This window comes from Telopea speciosissima, chromosome 1 (assembly GCF_018873765.1).
Source record: "Telopea speciosissima isolate NSW1024214 ecotype Mountain lineage chromosome 1, Tspe_v1, whole genome shotgun sequence".
NCBI classification, from domain to species: Eukaryota; Viridiplantae; Streptophyta; class Magnoliopsida; order Proteales; family Proteaceae; genus Telopea; species Telopea speciosissima.
The window spans coordinates 27247301-27273590 of record NC_057916.1 but is presented as its reverse complement, the minus strand read 5'-3'; the positions used below and the strand labels follow the sequence as shown (position 1 = coordinate 27273590).

At 41.4% G+C, this 26290-nt stretch overlaps 1 protein-coding gene across 1 annotated transcript in view; it reads left to right on the top strand.

Annotated features, from left to right (window-relative positions):
* Nucleotides 1-26290, top strand: part of LOC122660555 (E3 ubiquitin-protein ligase PRT6-like) — a 79115-nt gene that overhangs the window by 33706 nt on the left and 19119 nt on the right. Inside the window, exons 11-12 of the mRNA XM_043855920.1 lie at nt 14996-15047; nt 15158-15800. Coding sequence (XP_043711855.1) covers nt 14996-15047; nt 15158-15800 — 695 coding nt within the window. The remainder of the gene's footprint in view (nt 1-14995; nt 15048-15157; nt 15801-26290) is intronic.

The window sequence follows — 26290 nt, the reverse complement described above, 5'->3', positions numbered from 1 at the left end:
GCAATTGCAACTGAGTGCCAAGGCTGTGCGTGTCCGTGCGTTGCATGCGGGGGCGCCCTAGCTAACCCTTGCTTACTATTCACTACACCCAAGTCATAGTGCAACACGTTGCTTCCAGGGGATGCCCTAGCATAAGGTCGAAAATATAAAATTCTAGGATCCATGCAAAAGGGTTTGGATAAAGTCTTTACAATGCCAGCTGTCAACCTGACACACCAACCCTCCTTTATCTGGGTTTGGGACCGACATCACAAGACTCTAGCAAAATTGCTCTTTATAAAGGATAATTTTGATGGAGTGTAAGCTTGATTGGAGCCATAAGATTAGGAACAAGGGAAAGAAGAAAGGGGTTTTTTTTTTGGGGGGGGGGGGGGAGTCACCAGAGTTAAATTCAGATCTTGTAAGGGTAAATTATAGCCTGAGATTAAAAGTAATAATGCCAAAAATGGAAAATGTCAAAATGAAACTCATGGATTTAAATGTGGAACTTTAGCATTCAATGGTAATTAACATAGATTTCCAAATACGTCTGTTGGTAGAAATAGAACCATAGAAGAACAAAGTTTATTGGAGTATATTACTTGAGAAAGAAAAAGGTGTTGATACCTGTAAAATGCAAAATAATAGGCTTATTTTACTTTCTATGAGCCTTGGATTGGGTATATGTAGGTCCACTGTGTTTTTTTTGTAGTGGGCTACTCTAATGGGCCTGCAATATGGGTAATAAGTTGGAGCAAGAATTTGCGTTTTAGTTTCCCAGTGGATGTAGGATACTTTATTTGTTTCCAGCTTTTAGTTTCTACTCAGAAGCCCTATTTACGTTAGCATTATGCTTTTTAGCTTTAGTAAGGAGTTGTACTTGTATAGGGCTTTCCCATTCTGGAGCAGCCTCGTGGAAGCTGGGGATGGGAGAATCGAGAACGCCTTAATTCATCATGGACTTGATCAATCGAACAAGCACTAACAGTTGCAGGGGAGGGGATACTCTTCTTGAGATCCAAGACTAATGTCTTAATTTTATTCAACCTTCACTACCTTCTTCCATTCATGGAGGATTACATACAGGCTTAGAGCTAAGTACATGTAAGGAAGAAAAGAAAAATAGGAATCCAATCTTCAATCAGCCCAATATACTCTCAATCAGAAAATAAGAATCCAATCTTCTCTTCAATCAGTCCAATATACTCTCAATCAGAAAATAAGAATCCAATCTTCTCTTCAATCAACCCAATATACTCTCAATCAAAAAATAAGAATCCAATCTTCTCTTAAATAGAAATTCCCCGATCGGCAAGTTTGACACACTGTTGGAAATTTCAGATTCAAATCTTCCATGTATAGATCATCATCCAATAGGAAATAATTCTATAGAAGATTCAATGCTTCAATGTTTCCATAATAAGAACCGCTTTAGTTAGGAAACTATGTGAACCAAGGTTTCCATTAAAATCCCGTTCCAATTAGGAAAGTGTATCTCCATAGCAGATCCCGTACTTTCCATAATAGGAACCTTCCAATTAATGTAGGGTATTGCTGAGATGGCTGATAGGAACTTCCAACAATAGAAGATGCAAAGCTGGCCTGCATCACATTCCAACAAGATTCTTAATTTTGTAGTTCTATAAATAGATTTATTAGCAGCCCACAAGGGATGTGAATTTTGTGATTCAAGTTATGGAACTCTCCCTTCTTTTGAGCCTTGTGGATTCTGTTGGAATACTTGTTTGTTATGAGGTATTTTGGGAACTATACATATTAGTGTCTTATGGGGAATACATTTGTAAGGGCACTTCAGGAACTTTACTTTTAATTGCTAATACAATATGTGGAGATAGGGTCAAAGGTGAATCCATATTTCATTTTTCTCCCATAACTAGTGATGCAGATACACTGCCTTGGACCGACCCAAACCCAGTTGGGTATCCAAACCAAGATGAACTGGTTCCCAACCATCTTCTGGTTCAGTAGGATATTTAGAATTTGTTTTCTTTGGGAAAGATATGTAATCTTTTATTTTTGGGGTAGCTATTAGACTTACAGGGAAATTTACAATATGAGTTTTATTGAGTTTCTATTTTAGTTAGTCTAAGTTTTAGGAAGTAATTAGGAGTCTTTTATTTCTCTTTATATATTATGTAATTCCCTATCATTGGAGACAGATTTGAAGAATGAATTGAGTTTATGGTTTGAGTAGCCTGAGGGCTGTGTGCGTGTGCACTCTTCTTCCCCCCCCCCCCTCTTCTTCTAATGCGATTTTTTCTCTCCCCCTGCAACTCTAATTCTTCTATTGCTCTCTCTGTGAAGCCCACCATAGCAGACCACCACCTTGGTCTGCATTATTTGGTATCAGAGCCAAAGGATCCCCATCTCCTTCCTTGTCCATCTCTCATCTCATTCTCCTTCACTAATCTTCCTTCCTATTGATGTTCAGCTGATCCCAGAAAAAAAAGATAAAAATAAAAAAACACTTCGATTCCACAGCAGCCCCTCCCTCTATATTCCTAGTTTTCTTCCCATTCCATTTCATCCCACAGAAAACCCAACCCCTCCCCTTTGATTCCACCCTTAGAAAAAAAAAAACCAACCCACTTTCTTTTTCCTTTTCCCTTCTTCGTCGCTGTAATAGTGAACAAAAAAAAGAAAAAAAAAGAAAAATGAAAATCCTGCGTATCACTGTGAACCCCAACCCGCAACAAACCCCACTGTTCCTTTCCAGCGACAGCCCCCACCACCCCTTTCCCTCTGAAATCTAGGGTTCGACCCAGTAAGGAAAAAAAAAAAGAGCAGAGAAGATAGAGAGAGAGAGAGAGAGAGTCAGAAGAAGAGAGACAGAACATCCAAAAAAAAAAGAAAGGAGATAAAACTCCTACCTGGTTCAAAGCTGCCGCTGCCTTCTTCTATTAGTCGGACTCAATGGAAGGATTCCCGTTCGCTCCAAGCCTTCCATATTCATTACCATTTTTGTATCACACATTCATATCACATGTGATAATAGACTTATGGAAACTATATCACATGCGATATGAATGGATTCTCTTTGTCTAGAGTCCCATATTTCTTTCTTCATTGTAATCTTGTATATAATGCTATTGCAGTCTAATAAGATATTTTCATTGAGAATTCAACTCAACCTCCCATATTTTACATGGCATTTTTCTTTCGGCCAGCAGTTCTCTTCAATTAGCGGCATTCTCGAACTCTGACTGGGCTGCATGTCCCACTAGCTGCCGCTCTGTCACTGGTTACATCACCTTTCTTGGTGACAGCCCGCTCTCTTGGAAGTCGAAGAAGCAAAGCACAGTCTCCTGTTCTTCGGCAGAGGCCGAATACCGTTCCATGGCAACTGCGACCTGTGAGTTGGTATGGCTTCGTTTGCTCCTCCAAGATTTTGGTGTTACTCTTTCTTCTCCAATGCGACTCTTTTGTGATAATCAGGCTGCTTTACACATAGCAGCTAATCCGGTTTATCATGAGCGCACCAAGCATATAGAAATCGATTGTCACGTGGTTCGCGAGCGCATTCAATCCGGCTGTCTCACCACTGCTCACGTCCCATCTCGCATGCAACTTGCAGATATTTTTACAAAAGCCTTGGGTCGTGACACAGATCATGCATTAATGTCCAAGTTGGGTGTTCGTGATCTCCACGCTCCAACTTCAGGGGGAATATTAGTTGGACTCAATGGAAGGAGTCCTGTTCGCACCAAGCCTTCCATATTCATTACCATTTTTGTATTACACATTCATATCACATGTGATAATAGACTTATGGAAACTATATTACATGCGATATGAATGGATTCTCTTTGTCTAGAGTCTCATATTTCTTTCTATATTTCTTTGTTCATTGTAATCTTGTATATAATGCTATTGCAGTCTAAGAAGATATTTACACTAAGAATTCAACTCAACCTCTCATATTTTACATCTTCCGTCAAAGTCTCCGTCCTTTGCTGAAGTCCAAGTGTGGGCTGTTCGATTCTCCTTGTCGAAGTTGAAGTTCCAGTCGAACTCCCCAAGCTTCAGCCATTTTTTCTCGTGGGCATCCTCTCTGGTTACCAGCAGTAGAAGCCAAGTCCACGTCTTCCAGATTCTCACCCTCCCACATGATAAGCTATTCCTTTTAATCCCATTTTTTCCAATATTGCCCCTCCCTTTTAACGTGGCACTCTCCCTTTTTATCTTTTTCTAGATTCCCATCATACCCCTGTTATTCTCTCTTATTACCTTTTCTCCTTTAATTTTATTTTGTTTTAAGTAGATCCCTAGTCTTTAATTTTTATTACCCATCATACCCTTTCTCTAGTCTACCTTAGTAACCCTTTAAGATTCTTTTAATTACAAACCTGCCCATGGACCCTTTTGTGTTCAAATTTAGAGTGCGTTTGCCCAATGGAAAGCTTGCTATGTTATTTATTGATGAAGGGCAAAGCACCAATGTTGTCTCACGATCTGTGGTAGAGATGCTATCAAAGAACGACTAGATCACTATTCACTATGAGGATTATGTATTCGTCGAATTCTTCGTTTCTTATTATTGTGGTGGTGCTCATTGTGAAGTATTTGATTCTCCTTGGCGTGTTATTAAATTGGGTCGTGAATGGCTAGAAGAACGAAAAGGCATCATTGATCGTGACGGAAACTTGTGCACCCTACATCCTTTTTACATGCCCCAGACATTCATTCTTCATGGGTTAGTTATGATTTTTATTCCAAGCCAAAAGAGGCAGCACCTGAGTGATACAGCCTCAACCAGAGCAGCCAAAAGTGGTGGCAACGAAGATGTGCAGATCGTGGATCAAGTAACGAAGGACTCCAATGCAGTGAAGGCCATTCCCCATCACGAGTTCGTTCTTCCTCATGATTTCTCTGACACAGATGCACCCCCAAAGCTTCGTATTTTGGATTTTCTTCAAGTTGCAGGCATAGAACTGATAACACCTGTTCGTGAGCTTTTATTTCTACCATTCTACAAAACTCGAGGTCGAGTTTTTCTCAACACCGGGGGAATTGATGCAGATACACTACCTTGGACCGACCCAAACTCAGTTGGGTATCCAAACCAAGATGAACCGGTTCCCAACCATGTTTTGGTTCAGTAGGATATTTAGAATTTATTTTATTTGGGAAAGATATGTAATCTTTTATTTTTGGGGTAGCTATTAGACTTATAGGGAAATTTCCAATATGAGTTTTATTGAGTTTCTATTTTAGTTAGTCTAAGTTTTAGGAAGTAATTAGGAGTCTTTATTTTTAGGAGCCTTTTATTTCTCTTTATTAACGATGTAATTCCCCGTCATTGGAGACAGATTTGAAGAATGAATTGAGTAGCCTGAGGGCTGTGTGCGTGTTGTCACGGCCCGCCCAACAAAGGCCCACGGGCCTAACTTGCAAGCCCATGGACTTAGACATTGGGCTAAGACCTAGTCCATGGCCTAGAACTCTCTACACTAGAAGAGAATCTAGATATGTTCTAGAACCTCTAGAAACAAAGATGGTCAAGGAAGTTTCTAGAGAAGCTTCTAGAAAAGCTTTGTAAATATCTAAGGAAGGAGGACAATTCTAGAGTTCTCCAAAGAGCTAGAATCCTCCACAAAGGAGGTGGGAAAATTCTAGTTCCTTAGGCTAGAAAGTTCTCCACCATTGGATGGAGAACACTTGTACAAATCCTAACCATACATTGTAAGTTGGGGTGCCTATAAATAGAGGTGGCCTCATTTGGCTAAGGCACAACCAATCAACCAACCAACCACCCGATGAATCAAGCAAGCAAGCTATCAAGTCTTGTACTAAAAGCTTTCAAGCAATTCAAGTGCATTCTTTCAAAGTCTCTCTAGTGTTCTCTAAGTTCTCTTCTCAAGTCCCTTGCTAGAGTTGGTGAAAGGTTGACTTAGTGCTAGAGTGAGTGCTAAGTGCCGGCGCGGTTGCTTAGTAAGATCTAGGGCCGTGACAAGTGTGGTATCAGAGCTTCGGTTGCGAGGGAAGATACTTGTAGATTCGACATCATGGCTAACGAATCGGAAGTGCTAGACATGATGGTGAGTGAGCAAGCCCGTGGGAGGGAGGCCATTCCCACCAAGGAGAGGCGAAGAGGCAAGGACAAGTCTGTGGACGTTAGTGGAGCTATGGAGCCACGCCTAGCTCGGGTGGAGCTAGCAACGGCCGAGGTGAAGGAGCGCCTCGATGTTGTGGAGCAAAGTGGGGAGGAGCTCGAAGGCCACATGATGGAGCTCAAGGAGGAGCTAGTGGGCCAAATGGGGGAGCTCAAGGAGTCCCTACAAACCACTCTCAACACCATAATGCACGCCCAACAGGAAGAGTTTGCCGGCTTCAGGCTCAAGTATGGGAAGCATTGGCAAGATGGACGCTCGCATCGATGAGGTACAAGCGGATTGGGCAATGTGTAGGAGGGCAGCGGCCGGGGGAGCCACTACCTCGCGTGAGGTACCTAGGGTGGAGGTACCAAAGCCCAAGCCATTCGATGGGAAGAGAGATGCGCGGGAAGTCGACAACTTTGTGTGGCACATGGAGAGGTACTTCGAGGCGATGGCACTCGAGGACGAGCCGACTAAGGTGCGGACCGCAACACTTTACCTCACCGACACAGCAACTCTATGGTGGCGAAGGAGACATGCCGACATAGAAAGAGGTACGTGCACAATAGACTCCTGGGATGAGTTCAAGAAGGAATTAAAGAAGCAGTTCTACCCAGAAAATGCTGCTTACTTGGCTAGAAAGAGCCTTAAAAGGCTGAAACACACTGGGTCTATTAGGGATTATGTCAAGGAATTCTCAACACTTATGCTCGAGGTCCCTAGTATGACCGATGAAGAACTTCTCTTCAACTTCATGGATGGTCTCCAAGGTTGGGCCGCGCAAGAACTACAACGCCGAGGCGTGCAAGATCTTGCTTCGGCCATAGCAGCAGCGGAGTCATTGGTGGAGTTCAGGAGAGAAGATACTGCTAAGGCCAAGAAGAGCAATGGAGGAAATGGTGGGGGAGAGAAAGGTCCCAAGAAATACCCTCCCAAGGAAGGAAGTAGTAAGGCTACCACAAGCAAGGAGGGTAAGGCCAAGTTTGACAAGAAGGATAAGTTCACTCCAAGGGACAAGTGCTTCTTGTGTGATGGGCCACATTGGGCTAGGGACTGCCCAAAGAGGAAGGCCTTAAGTGCTCTACTCGAGGAGAAGAGTCAAGAAGAAGAGCCGATTCGTATGGGTTCCCTAATGCAGCTTGGTGCTATCAAGGCCAAGACGGAGGTCAAGGTCACTACTCCACAGAAGGGGTTGATGTACGTGGAGGCGCAGATGAACGGGAAGCCTACACGTGTCATGGTCGACACAGGTGCTACCCACAACTTTGTCTCAACGGAGGAGGCAAAGAGGCTTGGACTAAAGGTCTCCAAGGAGGGAGGATGGCTTAAGGCGGTTAACTCCCAAGCTCGTCCCATACAAGGCATAGCTCGAGGGGTCGAGATGCGGATGGGGACGTGGAGCGGCACCTTGGATCTGTCGGTGGTGCCCATGGACGACTATCTAGTGGTGCTTGGCATGGATTTTCTTAGAAGGGTTAAGGCTATACCCATGCCATTCATCAACACGGTGTGCATCATGGAGGAAGGTGCTCCATGCATGGTCCCCACGGTGTCAGGGACTAAGGAGGGTGCCAAGCTCTTGACCGCGATTCGACTCGAGAAAGAGGGAAAGAAGCTCCAAGACTCCACTCTCGACGTATCGGTTGGAGCTAAGGAAGGCGGCCTTGTAGATGCAGAAGCAAGGCCTACTAAGAAGACTCTTGATGGATGTAAGGACATCAGGCCATCAGGGATCCACAAACAATCACCACCTAAGGGGAAGGTGGATGTGGCCCGGTCTTGCAAAGATAAGACCAAGAAGAAGAGAAAGAGGAGGGCTAGCAAAAGAAGGCGACCGACAAGCTTCAAAGACGGGGAGTTAGTGCTCGACAAGTCCCTAAAGGAGGTGTCTAAGGAGAAGGCTCGCCAACACACTGGCCCATACGAGGAGAGACATGGAAGACTCAAGTTGTGGCACAATGGACGTTGTTACTTCACACGGGAGGAGGCTATACAGCGTTCATGTAGGCCATATACGAAGTTCTCCAAGAAGGTTGCGACGAGGGCGTCGCCAACTCAGGGGGGGAGAGTGTCACGGCCCGCCAACAAAGGCCCACGGGCCTAACTTGCAAGCCCATGGACTTAGACATTGGGCTAAGACCTAGTCCATGGCCTAGAACTCTCTACACTAGAAGAGAATCTAGATATGTTCTAGAACCTCTAGAAACAAAGATGGTCAAGGAAGTTTCTAGAGAAGCTTCTAGAAAAGCTTTGTAAATATCTAAGGAAGGAGGACAATTCTAGAGTTCTCCAAAGAGCTAGAATCCTCCACAAAGGAGGTGGGAAAATTCTAGTTCCTTAGGCTAGAAAGTTCTCCACCATTGGATGGAGAACACTTGTACAAATCCTAACCATACGTTGTAAGTTGGGGTGCCTATAAATAGAGGTGGCCTCATTTGGCTAAGGCACAACCAATCAACCAACCAACCACTCGATGAATCAAGCAAGCAAGCTATCAAGTCTTGTACTAAAAGCTTTCAAGCAATTCAAGTGCATTCTTTCAAAGTCTCTAGTGTTCTCTAAGTTCTCTTCTCAAGTCCCTTGCTAGAGTTGGTGAAAGGCTGACTTAGTGCTAGAGTGAGTGCTAAGTGCCGGCGCGGTTGCTTAGTAAGATCTAGGGCCGTGACAGTGTGCACTCTTCTTCCCCCCCCCTCTTCTTCTAATGAGATTTCTTCTTTATCCTTGCAACTCTAATTCTTCTATTGCTCTCTCTGTGAAGCCGACCATTAGCAGTTCACCACCTTGGTCTGCATTAACTGGTTCTTTCTATCTTCCTTTTTCTTCTTCTTCCCTCTTGTGACTTGGAGTTTCAAGTATTCCAGAACAACTGGATTTGAAAATTGGTATCAGAGCACAACTGGTTAGAGAGTCAATTAGAGGAAGTTTCCATCTTCTTTCAAGCCTTTGAGCCCTAGAGTTACAGAGGGGTCCAAAGTCTGCAACAACATGAAAGGTTCTATTTTGGATTCAAGAACTTCACCAGAAACAACCGGAGATGGAGTTAAAAGCTGTCAGTGTCAAATCGATGGAGGATTTGGGATGAGTAGCATTACCAATAGGTCTCAAAACAGCCTGGTTTCTCTCTCTGATCTGAGATTTGTTGAGTTGCATACCAGGTCTCCCTATGTCGCCGAGAGGTCCTCTCTCAAAGACATACAACCTCAGTGTGAGACGCTTGGTTGTAAGCTGTTGCAACCTCTAACCTACATGCTGTTTTCTCGCCCGTATGGAGACTCTGTCTTGTTTATGCTCTGTTTTTTTTTGTTTTTTTGTATGGATATTTAACTATTGATTCTGTTCATTGTTGCATGATGTTTGAAGCCTAAGTTTCTTTATGATTGTAATTGTTGTGATTTAGGGAATGATGGCTTGTCAATGTGGCAGAGGCCAAGCTTTATTTATAATAAAATAAAATGAGTACAAGTACAGTAATGCCCTTAGGACAATTCTATCCTTATACCTACATTACAACACTCCCTCTCAAGTTGGTGCGAAGATATCAAACATGCCCAACTTGCACACAATTGGATGAAAACTCAACTACTCAGACCTTTGGTGAAAACATCAGCTAACTGATCACCAAACTTAACAACAGGAACGCAAATAACACCCTGCTCAAACTTTTCTTTGATAAAATGACGGTCAATCTCCACATGCTTCGTCCTATCATGCGGAATAGGATTATGAGCGATACTAATGGCTGATTTACTATGACAATATAGCATCATAGGCAGTTGAACTACGACACTGAGATCCTGGAGAAGACTCTGAAGCCACAACAGTTCACAAATTTCATGGACCATAGCACGAAACTCTGCCTCAGAACTAGATCAAGCAACCACAGCTTGCTTCTTGCTCTGCCAAGTGACAAGATTGCCACCAACAAGTGTACAATAACCAGATGTAGACTTGCGATCATCGGAAGAACCAGCCCAATTTGCATTTGTAAAAACTTCTACATGCATGTGACCATGGGAAGAAAAGAGCACACCTTTCCCTAGAGCTGACTTCAGATATCGAAGGATCCGAAACACAACTTCTAAATGTGTAGGATAGGGGTCATGCATGTATTGGCTGATCAAACTCATAGCATAAGAAATGTCTGGCCGAGTACGTGGAAGGTATATCAATCTCCCAACCTATCTCTGATATCGGCCTTTATCAAATGGTTCACCGTCCTTACTCTTGAGATGAGCATCAGCCTCAAGAGTTATATTTGTAGGTTCGCAGCGTAACATCCCGGTATCTAATAAGAGATCAAGGGTATACTTCCGTTGGGACAGGAAGATACCTCATGTGGAGCGAGCAACCTCAATACCGAGGAAATACTGAAGCTTTCCCAAATCCTTAATCTCAAATTCTTTTCCCAAATAGGCCTTCAAGCGAGATATTTTAGTAGGATCACTTCCAGTGACAACAATGTCATCGTCACATACAATAAGAATAGTAATGTGATCACCTAATTTCTTGATGAACAGTGTATGATCATCATTGCTTTGTCTATATTCAACTGAGACGATAGCTTTGTGGAAACGACCAAACCAAGCCCTATGTGATTGCTTCAGCCCATACAATGTCCGTTTCAATGTGCAAACTTTTCTTTGAGTTTCCTTGGAAGAAAAACCAGGGGGAATCTCAATGTAGACTTCCTCCTCAAGCTCACCATGAAGAAATGCATTCTTAACATCCAATTGTTGCAGTTCCCATTCAAAGTTGACCGCACTCTGATAGTATTCATCTTCACAACCGGAGCAAAAATCTCCTGGTAATCTATCCCCCAAGTCTGGGTGAAGCCTTTGGCAGCAAATTGTTTACCTGTCCGTTGTTCCATCCACCTTCTGTTTAACTATGAAAACCCACTTACACCCCACAAGTTTCTTTGTTGGAGGAAGAGAAACCAGCTCCCAAGTGTCATTCTTCCCAAGTGCCCTCATCTCTTCAAGCATAACATTTTGCATCGAGAATTTGCTAGTGCCTCCTGCCAATTCTGAGGAAGGGAAACAGAAGACAAGGAAGAGACAAAAGCATAGTAGGAAGGTGAAAGAGAATTGTATAAAACAACGTTACAAATAGGATGTTGAGTGCAAGGCCTGATTCCTTTTCGAACAACAATAGGTAAGTAAAGAGAAGAATCAGTATCACTAGGAGGAAAGAGGTTACTAGAAGGTGGAGTGGAACCTGGATTAGAGGCTGGTGGTTGGCATGACACAATGATGATGATATCTACTTGCTTTCTTCGAGGACGAATAGGTGAACAAACTTACACCTGTAGTGGTCTAGTCTTCCCCTGAACAGGAAGATTCTCCTTCTCAACCACAGTATCATTTTCCACAGCAGCAGTATCATCAGCCTTATCCTCAGCTTGAAAGATTGGACTATCAAGAGGAACATTAAGAGGAGCAACATCAACAGGAGCAACAAGCGGCATATCTTCCCCATGGTTAACGCTCTCCCCCTGAAGTAGTGTCAATAAAGAATAATAGCCTTTGGACTCATAAAAAACAACATCCATGGTTACCAAAGCACGGCGAGGAGGAGGATGTTAACACTTATAACCTTTCTAGGTAACAGAATAGCTAATGAAAATACAGTTGAGATCCCGTGGATCAAATTTCCCAAAAAGGTGATGATTTCTGGCAAAGCAAAAACAGCCAAAGGTTTTTGGAGGAATAATGAAGGAGTCGTGTAAAAGCATATCAAGAGGACAATGAGATTTCAGAACTCGGGTAGGCATCCTATTAATAAGGTAAGCAGCAGTGAGAACAGCCTCACTCTAAAATCGAGTAGGGACATGCATAGCAAACATGAGGGACCATGCGACTTCCAACAGATGCCATTCTTGCATTCGGCAACACCATTCTGAGCAGGGTATCAACACAACTTGTTTGATGGATGCCCTGATCAGCAAGATACTATTGGAAGGGTCCTTCCATAAATTCCTTTCCATTATCAGTGTAAAGGATTTTAATCTTAGCATCAAATTAGGTTTGAACCATACTGTGAAACAATTGAAAACTGCGGAAACTTCATTTTTATGGTGTAGTAAGTAGACCCAAGTACTATGAATATGGCAGTCAATAAAGTGACAAACCAACGATAACCATAGTTGTCACGGCGTCTAGGCAACCCAAGGCGTTGGAGAGGGTCCAAAATCAAGCGACACCAACTAGGCGACCAAGGTATCCAAGGCACCTGGACGCCTAAGTGATGCCTAGACAACTATGATGATAACTGAAATAGAAAGACAATGGGCAGGGGCCTACACATCTGAATATATTAAAGGAAAAGGAGTAGGACTTTTACTATGAGAAATAGGATAAACATGACAAGTTTGCTTGGCAAAAACACAAGCATCACAAAGAAATTATTCGGATTACAATGCTGAACTAAACTAGGAAAGACTTTAACTAAGGTACCAAGAGGAGAGAGGGACGATTCTAAGAGGGAGGCTGCACTTCGGTATTAGGTTTTGGATCCTAAGGTGGATCCTTGCTCTGATACCATGGTATGATTTGGGAAATGATGACAGAGGCCAGACTTTATTTATAATATAATCACGGTTCGAGTACTCGGTTTCGCTACTGGTTTCGCCCAGCCAATAAATCGAGTTGGGCCGAGATCTTAGCGAGTAAGTGCACTTTTTTGTTTTTGAACTCCTTTGATGGTTTCGGTGGGTTTTTGACCTAGTTTGGTCATGAAACTTGGTATACAGCCTATTTTGGGCTATTTAAACACAATGGCACTATCAGATTTTCCAAAATCAAAGTCCAAATAGGAGTTTGACTTAGTGGGAAAGTAGGACAAACAGTTATTTATGCCAGAAACCAAGACAAACACTTATTTATGCCTAATATCATTTAAGTAAATGAAATAACATTTACCTAAGATATTATTCATAAATAAGCAAATACCCCCTTATTTGAATCCAATAAAAATAGTTAAAAAATAAAATTCCATAAGGATAAAAAGTCAACCCCCCAGTTCAAGACCAAAAAACTGAAGTTTTCGGTGGTAGGTGCAATTTTTAACTTTTAAATGCTGGGGGGTTTTTCTCAAATCTATAAATTCCATAAATCTTAATATGACAAAACATTGCTAAACCAAAAGTGCAGTAAAACATTCATTTGTTTTGATGTCTAAAAAATATTTTCATTCATTGCGATTTTGACAGCATTCACGCACACCAAATTAAGTTTGACTGAAACCTAACTCCTTCAATGTAAATCAGATGTAAACAATCTTGGATTTGTTGGAAAACAAGTTTTTAGCGAGATCTCGTCGAGTTCTTGTTCCATGCCCTTGACCGATCCCTGGATTTTGAACCTTGTCGGGAAGTGCAACGGGGTTCTCCGACACATTCTCCCTTCAGTGCCATGTGATGGTGGTTCTGCTTGAGTGCATGTCATGTGGAAGGCCGTGTGTATAACTGCTTATCTCAAAAGCTTGAGTTATTAAATAAGGGATACAACAATGTATATCAACATCCTCTGCATCTGGAGGCCTGTATACACACAGCCCTGCACATGACACACACTTGCGCTGAAATACCATCATGTAGCACCAAGGGGAGAATGTGTAGGGGAACTCTTTTCACTTCCCAAGGATTGAACACTCGGCCTCCCTGCTCTGATACCATGTTACAACCGCTGATCCCAAAAGCTTGACCAAGGTAGGCTCCACAGGCTGATAGGGTAGTGCTTTAAGTAGTATTAGTTGTGCGCTCACTATCACCTTAAGGTTTTAGTGCAGTGGTTGTGCCTGTACTTGCTATCAAGCTTTTGGGATAAGCAGTTGTAACTTGGTATCAGAGCAGGGAGGCCAAGGGGGTTTCCCAACACATTCTTCCCTCGGTGCTACGTGATGGTGTTTCCGCATGAGTGTGTGTCACGTGCAGGCCCGTGTGTGTACAGTCCTGCACGTGCGGGGGGGGGGGGGGTTGTTGATATACATTGTTGTTGCCCTTACTTGACAGCTTGGGCGTTTGGGATAAGTGGTTGTAACCGTCTTCTCAGTATTGCGGGCCTGCGGCTTTAGTAGGGCTTAGTGTGGTCCCTTGTTGTCCCCTCCAGCACAGTAATTATGTTAACTTTTCTTGTACCCATGTATTTGCTAGGAACATCAAATTAGTTATTCATTAACATTTAATTTTTACCAGTAATGAGAACTAGACAACGACATATTGCTCAGAGGCGTAGAACAAAAGTTCGTTTATTCGCATCAATCTTTCAAGTGGCATCCAAGACAGACTTGAACAAATTCCTGGATTTGTGTTGATATTGGTTCGGCAACATGGTTTATGCTGTTTTCCCAACTGACACAATCCTTGTCTTTTTTCCTGTCTAGGGAGTTAAAGCTGGCAGTCATAAAGGTGGGGCCCATTCATTCTCATTTAGAGATTGAATATATATATTTTCTTAAAGTTTTTTAGGAGACCAATAGGGTCTCTTCATGATGTGTTCTTTAAGTCCAAGCAAAACTGTCTGGATGTTCAGTTATCTTGGTTTTGGGAAATTTTCATGGATGAACCTATCTTCTTTCAAAGGGATTGGCTTTCTGGTTAATTGGTCCAATCGGCTGGTTGGTATGGTTTAAGGCCTTGTTTAGTAACCATATAGAATGGCATATTCTTTAGATGTTTAGACAGACATTTAAATATCCAAAAATCTTATGAATTATGAAATTTGTAAGGGCAAAATTTTGTTAATGATCAAGTGATTGTTTCTCATATGTTTTTTACTTTCTTTTAGCTGACAAAGAAAGATCCATTTATATAAATGTAGATGTTGTTTATAAAAATTCTAGTATATTGTATTCATATGGGGTGTGAGGTCTGTTGATTATAGTTTTTACTGTTTATGCAGATATACTAGGAGAATTGTTTTTGAAGGAGGTCACATCGTGGACCCAGATCAGGTGAATTTTCTCCTCTGTTTTTGGGTTCAATTTTTTATCACTTGATTATTCCTGGTAGTAAGTGAAATACAATTGCCTATCCTATTTGTCATCTTCTATTTTCTTTTCAGGGGGAGTTCCTTTGTCCAGTGTGCCGCAGGCTTGCAAATTCAGCCCTGCCTGCTTTCCCTGATTGGTCTGGTAATGTTAGGAAACAGATAATGCCTGCAGACCTTTGTTCAACTCTAACTTTTGGTTCTTCAAGCATGTCAAATTCAGAAGTTACTGTGCTTCGTCTTCGCCATGCCCTAGCTCTCCTTCAAAGTACTGCTAATATGGTTGGGAATGGTGGGCTTCTGAAAGCCTTCTCTTTGCAGCGTAACAAGAGAATGAGACATACTTTTGAACCTGTCTTTCGTACACTTTCTAAATTGTACTTTGCAGATACACATGAGAAGTTTGCAGCGTCGGGGAGGCTAAGCCATTCTATGGTTCTCTGGGATACCCTTAGGTATTCCCTCATATCAACAGAAATTGCTGCACGTGGTCGAAGATCTTATATCTGCAGAGGAGATTCGATCTCTGGTTTATATAAGGAGCTTGAATCTTCCAATGGATTTATTTTGTCATTGTTGCTCCAAGTTGTCCAGAGTACACAAAGTGAAAATTCTGTTCAGGTGCTGACTAGGTTTAGAGGCATTCAGCTTTTGGCACAGTCTATTTGTTCTGGCGTTTCTATGGATGAAGTTTCCTCTGGCACCGGTAGTCAAAGAGGTTAGCTATCTTCTAATTGTCTCTTTAACTTCACTGCTTTATTTAGGAGGTGACATTTAAACTTCTGCTCCTCTGATCCATACATCATATGCATTTGCACTTTAGATTCTATAGGGATGTATTTTAGATAAATATTGTGTAATACTGTATCCAGTGGCAATCTCAGTGTGTAGCCCTTGAACTTTCTCCAGCAAATGCTCAAAGTAGCATAAATAACCAGGTTGTGAAATTCATAGTTATCAAGGTGATGCCATGGCGTCCAGGCGGAAATATGGGAGCAAGGCGGTGGAGCGCCTTATGATATGTAACATAGTTGTCATGGCGTCGCCATGGCGTCCTGGCGCTGGAGAAGGTTGCATGGCGACCTACGCCATGGCGTCCCTCTTTGATTTCTTTTTCCTGTCTCTTTTTCCCTCTTCGATTTCTTCTTCCCTCTTCGATTTCTTCTTTTCCTCTTTGATTTCTTTCGATTTCTTCTTTCCCTCTTCGATTTCTTCTTCGATTTCTTCTTCCTGTCTTCTTTCCCTCTTCGATTTCTTTCGATTTCTTCTTTCCCTCTTCGATTTCTTCTTCGATTTCTGAATTTTCTTCTTAAAACTTGAGAAACAATAGAGAAAAAATAAAACATGGCTCGAGTATACATCTATTAAAACATTAAAAATAGAGAAAATAAAAAATAAAACATGGTCGATATGCTCGCCATGGCAACGCCATGGTGGGCGACATGTCGATATATCGACGTGACACCCCTCCACCGACTTGGATCGCCGTGACGCCGTGACAACTATGGTATGTAAGAAAGGCGACCGCCTTGGTCTTAGGACGCCTTGTGACCAAGGCGGTCGCTTTTTGTTGTTAAATTTATTTTATGTATTTACTTTTTTATTCTATTTCCTAACTTATTATTTGAAAGTGTATATGGAGTATCTACACTGAGATACATTGGATCAATACTATAAAAACCCCATTTATTTATTTTTATTGTTTTATTCTATTTACTAACTTTTCATTGCCTGGTGTATGTATTATCTAAACTGAGATACATGTTATCAAGGGTATAAAAGATTTTTTCTTCTTCTTTTTCAACTAAAGTCCAAAACTGAAACCCTCGACTTTTCATCTTCGTTATTTGGGTTTGGGAGAAAAAACCTGCGGTGAAGGAACAACTCCAAGTCTCCATCAATTCCGGTATTGGTCTTCTCTTGCCAGCTGCTTTGATTCCGACGGAGCTTCCTCCGACTACCACATTTCCAGCAAGGTAAGTAACCTTCTACTCTTCTTATTCTTCTCTTCTACTTTTCTTATTCTTCTGCTGCGCCTCCATGTCCCATTGTCCCCTTGATTTTTCGTTTTTTTTTTCTTATGCTGCTGCTGCTGCTCCTCCAGCCTCCACCCCCATCGGCGATTCCTTAGTCGAGGACTCTAGAATCTCCCTCCATGTCCCATTGTCCTATTGTTTTAATATGCTATTTGTACCAAATAAAATGGTTATATAAGAAAAAGAATACTAGAACGCCTTGTTCGCCAAGGCGACGCCTTGTGGCGGCCCTATCGCCAAGGCGCTTAGAAAGGCCCTCAAACGCCGTGGTCGCCTTGCCACCTTGATAACTATGGTGAAATTAGAAGTAGGCGTTTTGTTTATATTCTATTATAAATAGAAGCAATTATATAGCTGCTTCTTGGGTTTGGACAGTCTCAGCCTCTTCAGATGCTTCTTGGGTTTGGCGCAAGATCCTATCTAATCGCTCTTCTGTTCAAGGAGCTATCCAATCTTGCATTGGCGATGGAGCACCCACCTTGCTTTGGCTTGATCACTGGCACCCTTTGGGAATTCTTCTTCATCAAGTCAGCTTTAGAATTATCTATGGCTCTGGTCTCTCTCGTACATCTTTGGTGGCTGATATTCTTGATCCGAGTGGCTGGTCTCCCCCGTCCTCCTCCAGCCCTGCGCTCAATAACATTTGGAATATATTGCCTCCTATCTCTAGGAGACCCCATAATAGAGGTGATTGTGTTACTTGGCCGCCGAACTCTTCGGGCTCCTTCAGTTCCAAAGCCGCTTGGGATCATATCCGCTCTCGCAACCCTCTGCCCCTTGGAGGAATCTGGTCTGGTTCAAGTACCACATCCCCCGCCATTGCTTTACAACATGGAGAGTTTTTTCAGATTGTCTTCCAACGCAGGCCTTTCTTCGGCACCGGCATATTGCGGTCTCCCCAAGCTGTGATCTTTGTTGGAATGCGGTCGAGGACTCAAATCATCTCTTCTTTGCTTGTCCTTTCTCTTCCTCTATATGGAAAAGCATCCTCGCTAAATGCTGGCCAAGAAACCGTAGGATTCTTCTTTTTGACAGAGAATGGGTTTGGGCTGATATGACTTATGGTGGCCACTCCCTTTGTGACATGGTCGGAAAGCTGGCTTTTTGTGTTGTCATCAATCATATTTGGATGGAATGCAACCTCAGGAAATGGACGACCAAATCCCGCTCACTTTAGCAGATTTGGGATTCCATTTTCTTTGAGATTAAAACTAAACTTAGCTCGTCCCCCTCCACTTGTATTGATACCCCAAGGAACAGACTCATTGTTGTATTCTGGGGGCTTACCCAAGGTATTAAATTTCGCGATATATCGGTATCTCGGGCCTACCGAGATATCCGAAATATGGCGAAATTTCGCCGAAATATTGCATTTTTTTCTGTAATATTTTGGGAGTCCATCTCGGTGGGTTTTTGGCCATATCTAGGCGTGATACTTCATGGACACCCTTATTTAAGCTAAATAAACACATTTAAACCTTCATATTGCAAAAAAATGAACTCAAAGTGGTGTTTTGGGCTTTCACCCTTGATTGATAGTATACGGTTACCGACCTTAATGTATATAAATAGTTAAATACACATTGATTAGGCAGTTAAAGACATAAAAGAAAATTAAACAAAGTAATTAAAACTCATAAGACATAATTCATAAATCATATTCTCATAATCTCCATAATAGTCAATGACTTAATGGTCAATAGGCAATACTTTAATAGGCAATACACAAAGTCACAACTCACAATTTCACAAATCGGTGAAATCACAACTTACAACTTACAAGAGACAAGACTCACAAGACTCACAAGTCACAACTCACAAGTGCTAATAATAGTTGTTGTGCCTTCCTGGCTCAACCCCACTCATGGCCCGCTGGAGTCGACGTCCATTGCTCTCTGTTTGAAGGACATATGTGGACCACGGTATAGTTTCAAAGAAGAAACGAGTGTAGCTGGCCAAAAATAGCTTCTGCCCAGCTCTCGGTCGATATTTCGACTGTTAGCTGGCGAAATATGGTATTTATAACCATGGTTTAATGAGTCACGTGAGGTCTTTTGTAACATTTCGGCGATATTTCGGTATATCGTCGAAATGTTACGAAATATCGTCGAAATTTTGTCTTTTTTGGTTTCGCCTTCACATCTCGTCTCGGCCCTACCGAAATTACCGAAATTTCACGCTATATTGGCGATATATCGCGGAATTTTGTACCATGGGCTTACCTCTATCTCTCGTCGGGTTTCTGACTCCTCTCTCTGAGTCTTTGCCTTTTTGTATTTTCCTCTTTTTCTTCTCCCCTCCCTCCTAATTTGAGGGCTGCTGTATTTCTCTTTCTCTTTGGTAATGAATTTTTTATTCACCCAAAAAAAATTATATAGCTGCCAGAAGTGACTGGTAATCTGGAAGTGCTTTGATGTACAACATACCAGTACCTGACTATTGCCTTGTTCTGATTAGAGCACCCATCCTGAGCTATTTTAGATATGCAGTTCAACGATGCATAGTGATTTATGTTTTTAGCTAGATATACAGTTAAACCATGTCTGGTGATTTGTGTGTTAATTACTATCCATAACACTCCCCCCCCTCCCCCCCCCCCCCTAAAAAAAAGGGTGGGGGGGTTCCATTGACTTTGGGGTGGGGCATTTGTCCCTTTAACAAAGAAAAGAATATAAAGATGAAGAAGAAAAAGAACGGCAGGATCAGGAGAGGTGTGGGAACATTATCTATCCATTTTCTCCATCTCCAACGGAGCATTGAGGAAGAGGAGGTCTTGAAGTGTACCTGTTATGCTGTTATTTAGTCTGACATCCCACATCCTTCTTGTTAGAATAGTAGTATGTAAGGGTATTAGAGTATACATGGAACTTCGTGTTTATTTCTTTAGTTGTAATATCCAGCATTGTAAGTGCCATACTTGTAATTTCTTACTCACATATATAAATAGTGATACTGTGTGGGTCACTAATAAACTGTCTTTCCCTCTGTATCTCCTTTTTCTCTCTTCCTCCAACTGGAACTAATTCTCCATCTTACCAGTTCTGGCCCTTCCCTAACAGATTTACTGTAACAACTCTTAACTCTTGTTGGATTCTGATTCTGGCACGCACATCCATGTAACCTAGGGTTTGAAGAGGGCACTTGTAAAAATGTATTTCTATTTTCCTGGATAGCAATTCGGTTTTTAGTATGGATGTCATTTACTCATTTGCTGATTTTGTTACAGTGACCTGGGTCAGATGTTTAGTTGTGTCATCTTTGCTGTTTCAGTTTGAGAAGTCAATAAATAAATCTGGATTGTGGAAGAAGTTAAGTTTCGTACATCTCTAAATGAGTTTTTTTTTTTATTTGTAAAATTTCAAGTTGATCTTGTGAGAGATGATTTGGTCATTCACAATTCCACATAAGTGAGATGCAGAGTGTTTGTTGGCTTGTAATATAGAGAAGCGTCTACTTTCATATAGTTGCATAAGTCAATGATGCTGACATTTTGGTGAATAAGAGGTTTTTAATTTATCCTTGATGTTGGATTAGGCCAGTTTGTTGGAACATTTTTTGGTATGATACTATGATGTGATTACATTGAAGGTTTCCCGCAAGTTTCCCACATTGTGAACTCAGGTTGTATGATAGAGAAGTCTAGTGAGATTATTCAGTGATACAAAATTGATGTTAAAGCGCATCAATGTAAAAACATTCAAGAAGAGTAAGGAGAATAATACATATGCCGAGAAAATCTGTTTAACTTGCTTATTGTGACAATAACAGAACCTGAATCAATACCCGGACATAAGAAAGAGAGAAGAGAAGAGAAAAGAGAAGTTGAGGAGAAGAAGAGAAGATGATAGAAGACGAGAACATGGCCCATGTTTTGATTTGTGAGCAGAATGTTCAAACCGTGGGCGGGGGATCTATATATATTAAATATAAAAGCAATTACAACTTAAGACTAGACTGGGTCCACAACTAAGAACCAACTCAAGAGAAAACAGAAATAAGAAATCAAAGAAAATACCTTTGGCCACAGTTAACAATTCATAAACGATCAAACCATTAGAAATTCTACTTTTATTCCAATCCACTTATATGGCTTGAGGGCAGGGTTACTTCCAGGGTATATATGCTTATATAGGACTCTTAAGAATCTGACTCCTGCTATGAGTCTATGACTAGAACTCGCTAAATCCTAGAACAACTCAAAGCACAATTACTTGACTATTAATAGACTGAAAGAGCATAAATGGACTCAAAAACTGAGTAGGAAAACTGCAACTCTATAGTCCTACTCCCATAGTTCAAGAACTCGCGAGATCTCGGCAAGTTTCTCAGTTTTCTGAGAAACCAAGACGAAATGGCATACGGTACCTAAAAGTGCAATATCTCGCCGAGATCTCGGATCTCGGGTTGACCCATGGAAATGACCCATCTACTATGTATTTACTTACCTAACTCGACAGAACTCTTATATGCTTGATGTGGAGCACTATATGCAACATTACAGCAACACTATGTCATGGGAAGACTATGTGACACTAGCGGGGACTGAATACTTGATTCAAAGTCATTTTATGTGATGATAGTTGTAACACTGTTAAACAGTTTGATGTATCACTTTAACATTTCTAATTCTTATTTAAGTTGTTTAGCTATTAATAGAATGTTTTGCTTGCTTTCTATTACTAAATTATGTGTGGAGTAGGGTATTTTATTACGTCATCGCCTACCAATCTATGGTCCGAATTGAAACTCATATTTGAACTTTGTTTTTGCAAAATCTGATAGTGTCATTGTGTTTAAATAGCCTAAAATAGGCTGAATACCAAGTTTCAGACCCAAACTAGGTCTAAAACCCACCGAGTTAAGGCTTCGAATCGAAAAAAAAATGCACCAACTCGGCAACATCTCGACTCGACTCGACTCGGTTTTTCCAAGGGCCGAGTTGGTACTGAGACCCGAGTTTTAGTATTATGCCTACTCCCTCTGTCCCATAATGACTGTCCCCTTTGGAATAGAACAGAGTTTAAGGTGGGACAGTCAAAGCATCTATTTTGCATGTCTTTTTATTTTCACCATCCAAATTTTTTCCTCTCCATCTTTTAGATTTGTTTTACAAGTGAACTGTTGTAATCAATGCAAGGGTAGAATGGCAAAATTGATATAAAAATTAGAGCAAATTACATGTACCACCCCTATGGTTTGGTCCAATTACATGTACCTCCCCTGGACTATGGTGGGGCTTACAAAATAAACCCAGTCCGTTAAGTTGAAACTGTTAGTTGAAGCAAAAAATAAAAAAATGGCCATATCACCCTTCATTATGTAACCCAAACCTAGGGATGTAAATGAATAGTCGAAATCCGTTTTCGTATCCATGTCCGTATCCGTTTAGCACTATCCGGTTCCGTCCGATAGCTAAACGGATGCGGATACGGATAGGCTATAGCTATCCGAAAAGTTATATTTACATGTAAACAGATAAAATATCAGATCCGTATCCGTGTCCGTATCCGTTTAGCACTATCTGAATCCGTCCGAAAGCTAATCGGATGCGGATGTGGATATAGCACTATCCGAGCCGAATCTGATCCGTTTACATTCCTACCCAAACCCTTCTTCCCTTGCTTCCATCGTTGCAACCTCATCTTCCTCCATCTCAACTCTTTCTTCTCCTTCAACTTGTTCCTGTCATCTTCGGCCTTTTGCGAGGAGCTGCACTCTCCAATAGCACTGTTCACCCACTGTTCAAAGATCCAGCACCAATTGAAATTTCTCTCGCAATTTCAATTTCTATATGAGTCGTCGTTGTAGATTTGTCCTTCACTGTTGTCTCACTCTCTCCCTCCAACTCCCAAGTCCAACAACAACTATTTTCCAATCAATTTGCAGCTTTTGTTCCTCCTTCCACAATAAGACAAACAGGAAAGGGTAAAAGAAACTTACACTTTTCCAATTCCCTCTCTCTCTCTTAATGGTTTAGGTTCGCTTTTGTCTTCCAGTGAGGTGCCCGTTTCTTGTTATAAACTCTCTAACATTTGTTAGGTTGCGCCATTGAGGTGATGGGCCCTATACTTCACCGAAAATTTATGCAAGCAATGCAATGTCTCTATCTCTCTCTCTCTCTCTCTCTCTCTCTCACACACACACACACACACACACACACAACCTCTATCTCTGCACCTTTTTAGTGCCCTCCCCTGTTTAGCATTTCTGTTCTGGGTTCCTCTGGAGCAGAGAATTTGGGAGTTTACGTTTTGATATCTGAAGTAAAACTCCCAACTTTCTTTCGGTATTTTGGATATGGGTTTCGAAAGATGGGAGGATGGGGGTTTTTGGGGTAACTCTTGCAGCATTGCTCTCTAGGGAACGCTGGTCTGCAGAGAACAGCAGTTGAACTGCAACAGCCCATGTGTTTTCATCAAATAAAATTTTGCAGGGAAGGGGTTGCAGCCTAGCAGGAGGAGGAAGAAGAAGAAAGGGGTTTCAGTTGGAGTTTAATAATGGTGGAACCAGCAACAGGAGGTGGGGGCAGGGATGGGAGGTGGGCGCCGCAGCAGGGGTTGGGGGGGTGGAGTTGCAGGAAAGGGGTTGTAGGAGGAGGAAGAAGAAGAAGAAAGAAGTGGCAAACCTAGCAGGAGGAGGAAGAAGAAGAAAGGGTTGCAGTTGGGAGTTTAATAATGGTGGAACCAGCAACAGGAGGTGGGGGCAGGGATGGGAGGTGGGAGCCGCAGCAGGGTTAGGGGGGTGGAGTTGCAGGAAAGGGGTTGTAGGAGGAGGAAGAAGAAGAAGAGAGAAGAAGAAAGAAGAAAGAAGTGGCAAAACTGTCTTTTACATCTCAAAACTAACACCTCACTAACACCGCCAACCTTAATGGGTATGGATGTAATTGTTCAAACAACGGGGGGTTACTTGTAATTGGACCAAACCACAGGGGTGGTACATGTAATTTGCTCTAAAAATAATTACCCAATTTGTGAGGTGGGAAAACCTTTTGGGACATCCAAAAAAGGAAGGAGGATTATCTTGCGGATGGTGGGAGTAAATAAAACTAGGACCAAACAATCTAATTGACTTTCAACTCCTAATACCAGTATGAAATGATTTAAATCCAAATAAATTTTTGTACACTCCCGCTCTTGGACTTAATTATGAAGACTATACTCAAACTGGGGAAATCCAGTTGGAATTTAACTCAAACAAGATCTCAAGGTGGGTTAGGAAAACAGAGAAGCAAAAACTTAAGGCAAATCAGATAGGTCTGACATTGTGGTCGATGGGTAAATTTAGTAAGCAGAATGTGCCTGCAAAGTTCGATCATACTCTGATGGTCGGATTATGAGATCTGGAACAATCCTACTGCAAGTAGGAAATTTAAAAACAAGAACAGAACAGAAGAATCATTTAGAGTTTTCAGGAGTTCAAAACAGATCTCAGAAAGGAATCAAACGGAGATAATGAAGGTGGAGTCATAACCAGCAGCATATATCAGAAACCAGTATAGCCGCAGGGTATGAAATATTCATATATGAATTCAGGAATTCAGAAACCAACAATCAGAAAACTAATGTATCAAATTTGGAAGTGAAACAGAACAGCAAATATAGAAATATCAGAAATAGAATCAGCTTAATCATAGATTCCACAAACAACAGAAAAGGGTGACAGACATGACCTGAGTTCTTGATAGATAAAAGATAAAACAAATTGAATGATAAAATGGGTTAGGAATCCACCAAAACCTGCAAAGGGAATCCGCCCTTCCACTAAGAAATCCACCTTAGTACACCTAGAATCCATGAGAGAGTAAATGCCACCGAATCCACGGAACCAAAATTTTGAAAAACGGAACATCTTTATTTCTTCAATCTATGTGAGGGCCTGTTGGCCAGTACATGTATTTATAGCTACTTTAAAAGCCTGTGAATGTCTTAGGAGAGCTTACATCATCCAACTAATAGAAAGCTCATATTTAACCCATTACATCATTTAACCAATAGAATATCTCTAAACCGACCTAAAGGCTTAACAACCAATAAGAAAAAGATAGTCAACTCAGACTGGAATAAAATATTCTTAAGGGGAAAGGTTTCGTACACGGTCGTGTAAACCGTGGACGAAACCTTTCCCCTTAATTTAATACCCGTAATATTCTTAAAGAAGGTATTTTTTCCTATTTACCCCCATTTTATGACAATTTTACCCCCACTAAACCTCTTCTTCCTGTTTAACAGTTGACTCACCAACGACTCCAACCCCTTTTTTTCTGAGAACAAAACCAAACCCCTGAAACCCTCTTCTTCTCCAAAATATATCTCTCCACACCCCCCTTTTTCTTTTTTGATTCTCCTGAATCTCTCTCCTCTCACGGCTTCACTCTTCCTTTCCTATCCATCTATCTATTCATTCTGCAACCTTAAGAAAATAGAATCCTAATACCAAAAACCAAGAACCAAGAATGAAAAACCAAAAAAAATAAAAAAAATGAAGATGGGAGTTGCAGAAAATCTTGTTAATAGAAATTGATTTACCAAGAAATTTGATCAAATTCTAGACAAATCACATCATGTGTAATTAGAATCCTTTTTTTCTAATGCATTCACTGCTATATGCCGTCTGGGTTGAGTTGGAACTTCATGTGTTCATACAGTTCAATGTGAGCGCCAGCATGTGGCTTCTCTTGTATTGCCTCCATTTCATTTGTGTAGAGAGAGTCTTGACTATCTGATGTTGTGTGTGCGTAGGTGTGATTTTGCTGGGTCGTCGCCATTTATTTGTGAGAGACCCCACAAATATAGAAACAGAGCTTGATTTTTTTTTTCTGACTTTCTCTGTCTGTGTATTGTGTAAGAATGAAGGAATTTCAGGTCAGTAAAGGTGAAAATGATCTTCTTCTAATGTCGGGATGCGTTATCCGTATATTTGTAGGTATATAATAAGTGGGACAGGAGAATTTGCGGCGTCGGAGTCGGCGACAGAGGCTGGCTGCGGGCACCGTAATCATAGAGGACGAACAGTAAACAGAGGAGAAGAGTCGTTTTTACTCAATCTGTACAATATTATTTGGGGATATAATGGGGAAAGGTTTTGTACACGGTTTACACGACCGTGTACGAAACCTTTCCCCTATTCTTAATTAAGAAGTTTTACAATATAAAAACAAAAAGAAAATAACTAA